General features: G+C 37.5%; 1 protein-coding gene across 4 annotated transcripts in view; it reads left to right on the forward strand.

The window, feature by feature from the left end:
• The window catches only part of slc8a1b (solute carrier family 8 member 1b), a 114,372-nt gene that overhangs the window by 99,962 nt on the left and 10,148 nt on the right, over nucleotides 1-4,262 (forward strand). For all 4 annotated transcript variants that reach the window (XM_020601645.1, XM_020601646.1, XM_020601644.1 and 1 more), the window contains exon 8: nucleotides 3,565-3,750. In XM_020601645.1, the coding sequence (XP_020457301.1) occupies nucleotides 3,565-3,750 (186 nt within the window). The remainder of the gene's footprint in view (nucleotides 1-3,564; nucleotides 3,751-4,262) is intronic.

Raw genomic sequence — 4,262 nt, forward strand, 5'->3', positions numbered from 1 at the left:
TGTGTTTTTGACTCGGCTTGTTCCTCTGACTATTCTGTTCTGCCTTGCCCTCTTGCTTCAGACTGTCACTGTGTATAATTATCGGACTTCCCTTTGGACTACGTATTTGGATTCCTCTGCTGTATGTGTTTGCTGGCTCTGATCTCGGACTGTTTATACCGACCTGTGATTTTTGTGTTTCACCGTGTCTTGTATGGTTTTGTTTAGCGTTAGTTCTCTTATTAAAGAGACGGTTTTGTTTTACATTTCCTTGTCTGGCCTTTTAATTGAGTTCACCCTCAACATTTTTGGCAGCATAACGCGCCGATTCCTGACATGTGGTGTGTGCGTGTGTGTTTGTCTTTATATACTTGTGCGAACCAACCCCTGATGGAACACCTTTCTTGTGTGGACATTTCATTGGTGACTTTCACCAATGCGGTTTTTGTACTATGATGGACTCTAAATCCTGACTGAAAATCCTCAAACAAATCATTCTTGTGCAAGTGGTCACATAACTGCTTTGCAACAGCTTTTTCAAGGATTTTGGAAATAAATGGGAGATTGGATATTGGTCTATAATTAGCTAGGACACCTGGGTCAAGAGTAGGCTTTTTGAGTAGAGGTTTAATTACTGCAAGTTTAAAAGCCTGTGGAACATAACCTGTTAATAGAGAGAGGTTAATCAGATCTAGTATGGATGTGTTGATTAGGGGAAAGACAAGGAGTAAGGTGTGCATGCAAGTCATAAAGAAGATAGACGGGGGGGATGAGGGAGCATAGAAATATAAATCAAACAGGAGAGAAGGGAGAGGGTGACAGAAACATGAATTTATAGATAAAGCCAAACTAAAGTATAAATACAGCGACATCATAGAGTATTAGATCAAATTTTTACCACATGCTCACAGCACTAGCAGTTTGTTACTAATACTGAACATTGATACAGAATTATTTTTAACACATTCAATTAAGCTACACTTGCAGTCTTTGATAAAACATATATAATCCAGGCATTCTCCTTATACAGCCTCCATTATAGAGGTGTTCTGCAGTGTCAGCTAACTGGTGTTTTGGTGGCTGCAAATCGTTGTAGCTGCTTTTTTTCCCAGTTTTATTAGAAGTATATCCATTCATCCAAAGGACTGATTGTTATTGTAATGAGCAAGAAATGTTATACTGGTTAGCTCGCTTTGCAGTGGATGTGGACACATGGCTAACAACACTTTAAAATGAATATTTATTCAACATGCAGTCCTAAAAGTGTATTCAGACTTAATGTGAAACAAATGTTGCCTCATGTTATTACCTCATATTTGAACACTGGATCACTGATGCACATTCACCACAAACAGCCAAACAGTACAGACATTAGTTGTATGCTAGCTAGCAACAGATGCACCATGCATATCTGTGGGAGTGTGCTGTGTTTATATCTGAGCATGGTTGAAAGCCAGTGCCTGAGAGACATCTGACAATCCCTCAGGGACTGAGAGATGACACATAGGACATAACATACCGTAGTGTGAGGGAACGAATATGCTCAAAGTCAAAAGAGGCATAACTCAGGTAGAAAGTCTTGTTTTATAATTCATTGCCAAGTGTGTGTGTTCCAAACCATAATGTGGAGGAGGCCATTGCTTTCTGCACTGACCTTCTACTTTTCATTCATAGTTGATAATGTGATTTGTTCCTGTTCTCACCCTGAAAAGGAAACATTTATTATTAACTACAGTCATTAAACAAAGTGTGATCCCGGAGGAAGCTGTTGGTCCTAATGGAGTACATTCATTTATATGTTAATTCAATGTATTGTAGAACACACATCCTGGATTTGGTTCATGACCTAGGTTCAGTTAAATATTAGGATGTTTTATGATTTTATATACATAAAACAGAAGGTCAGGACTCAATGTGTCAACAGCCTCAGTAAATGTATATAAACCGCCTCATTTTGGGATCATCGCGGTTATAAATCAAGATAAGGTTCAAATGGTGTTTTTGTAGACATTTTACTATTTTATTATCTGTTGTGACAGTTTTGTAAGGCTGATATACTCAGTGTATTGATGCATTCAATCCCAAGTGACTTGTTTCAAAAGAAGATAATTTATCCTTCGCTAAAACTGAAGCATGAGAAAGCATGTCTCACTTTGGCTTTTCTGAGCCTCAAGTTTCCACAATTAAATTTCCAAAGTTTAAATTTCATGTCAAAATTCTCTTTCAGACCTACATCCAGTCAGTTAAAATTTGGGTCACACAGAGGCAGACAGGAAATGGAGGAGAGAGCGAAGGGGAGACCTTGGACACTGTAGGAATCAATAAGTATCTCTCAGCAGAATAAACAGTTGCTGTGGTAGAAGGAGGCTCTCAAAATGTAGCTCATTTTATGCTGCAGACAGTTTTTGTTTGGTTGTTTGGAGCATTTGAAGGCATCAGCAGCTCTAAGAAGGTTAATAGTATGCAGCGAGTGAATGGAGCAGGTGAAATCAATAAGAGATCATGACTTCCACTGTAATTTACCCAGGCATCATGTTTCATGGAAGCAGCAGGTAGTCTCATTTATTCATTCATTATAAATAGAGCAGAACAACAGCCAGCTATACACAGGAGTGCACCGAGTGCTAATGGTGTGTTTGTGTGTGACTCTTTCAGTGAGTGAAAGAAGTCATTTGAATTTCATATTTTAACTATTCCCCCATGTTTAGCAGACATACTGTAGGAGTATCAACTCACACACACACACAGCAAACAGCAAAGTATGTGGTTGGCTCTAATCCATGTCCTGAGGCAATGATTAGACTTCGATAGAGACATCATATACTGTGCATGTGTGTGATATCTCTATCAAAGTCTAATCATTGCCTCAGGAGGTGTGTGATATACCTGTCATTCATAAATTATGTCTGTCAGATTGAGCCTTTTTTATTTCTGTAATGATAATGGATTGCAGGGCACATTCCATCACTGTGGTCTTAAATTTAGACTCTTTCTGCTGCAGTGCATTAGTCCTTTAATACTTTTCAAATCAGGTCAGTCATGGACAAATAACATCAGCAGGCCGAAACTGATTTTGTCAAATGCATGGTAGCAACAAAATCATCATGTTTGAGTATAAATGTAGGAGTTATATTTTGATTTGACAATTTGTTTGATATAGTTTATATTAGGCATCTTCACCTGCACATGTTTTCATTACAATCATGTAATGCTGCTGTTAGTCTAATCTAGTCTATTCAAATCAATTCAAAGTGGATGAAACTGAATGGGGAAAAGGCTGGATATTAATAATAATGTAATAACAGTTTTTTTGCTGAGTCTTTGCTTAGTCTTTTGCTTTTGACCAGACCAAACTACAAGATGAATTTTTATTTAGTCTAGGTTCCAGTCACAACATGACAGTCTGCACAAATTATATGGTATGTCTATGGTCGGTCTCCAAGTCATCTGAAGGTGACTTATAGCTAACTTTTAGGATAGATTTTAAAGTTTAAAGTCAGAATTCAGTGCTAATAGGACTTTGGAAGACTTCTACTAACATCACACTGCTGCCCTAAATTTTCTCTTCACTGTCTTACCCCACAGGTGAGGATGACGATGACGAGGAATGCGGGGAGGAAAAGCTGCCATCGTGTTTTGACTACGTCATGCACTTCCTCACCGTGTTCTGGAAGGTTCTCTTCGCCTTTGTCCCACCTACAGACTACTGGAATGGCTGGGCCTGCTTCGTTGTGTCCATCTGCATGATCGGACTGCTCACTGCCGTCATCGGTATGATCACAGCTGACGAGACATTATGAAATATTAACATAAGTCATGTAATATTTAAGCTCAAATGCATTAGTAAAACTTTTCTAAAGGAAAATTGGTCATTAAAATCTTTAGGCAAATAACGTGTATAATGATTTACAGTATAGTGTTAGAGTGACTTTTAGTTTCATCAGGCAGTTTGTCTAGCATCTGTATGTAAAAACATTTGTAATTTTTTTTTAATATTTGACAATAGTACCATGATGTTAGCAAAATCAACACTAACAATAAGATATCAATGATTCATTTTAACAGTAGAAGTTTATATGCTAAATTTAATAGCATAAAACACTACTTAATGAATTTGTCACAAGTATTTAACATAATAGCAATAACTGAAACTTGGATCAAGGATGCAAGGGGCACGGATTTTGAACTTGATGGTTATGAAATGGTTTATATAAATAGAGAAGCTAGGATAGGTGGTGGAGTGGCACTGTTTGTTGATAAAAATATTAGATATAAAATAATAG

The sequence above is a fragment of the Monopterus albus genome, unplaced genomic scaffold, assembly GCF_001952655.1.
Source record: "Monopterus albus unplaced genomic scaffold, M_albus_1.0 scaffold52.1, whole genome shotgun sequence".
Classification (NCBI taxonomy): Eukaryota; Metazoa; Chordata; class Actinopteri; order Synbranchiformes; family Synbranchidae; genus Monopterus; species Monopterus albus.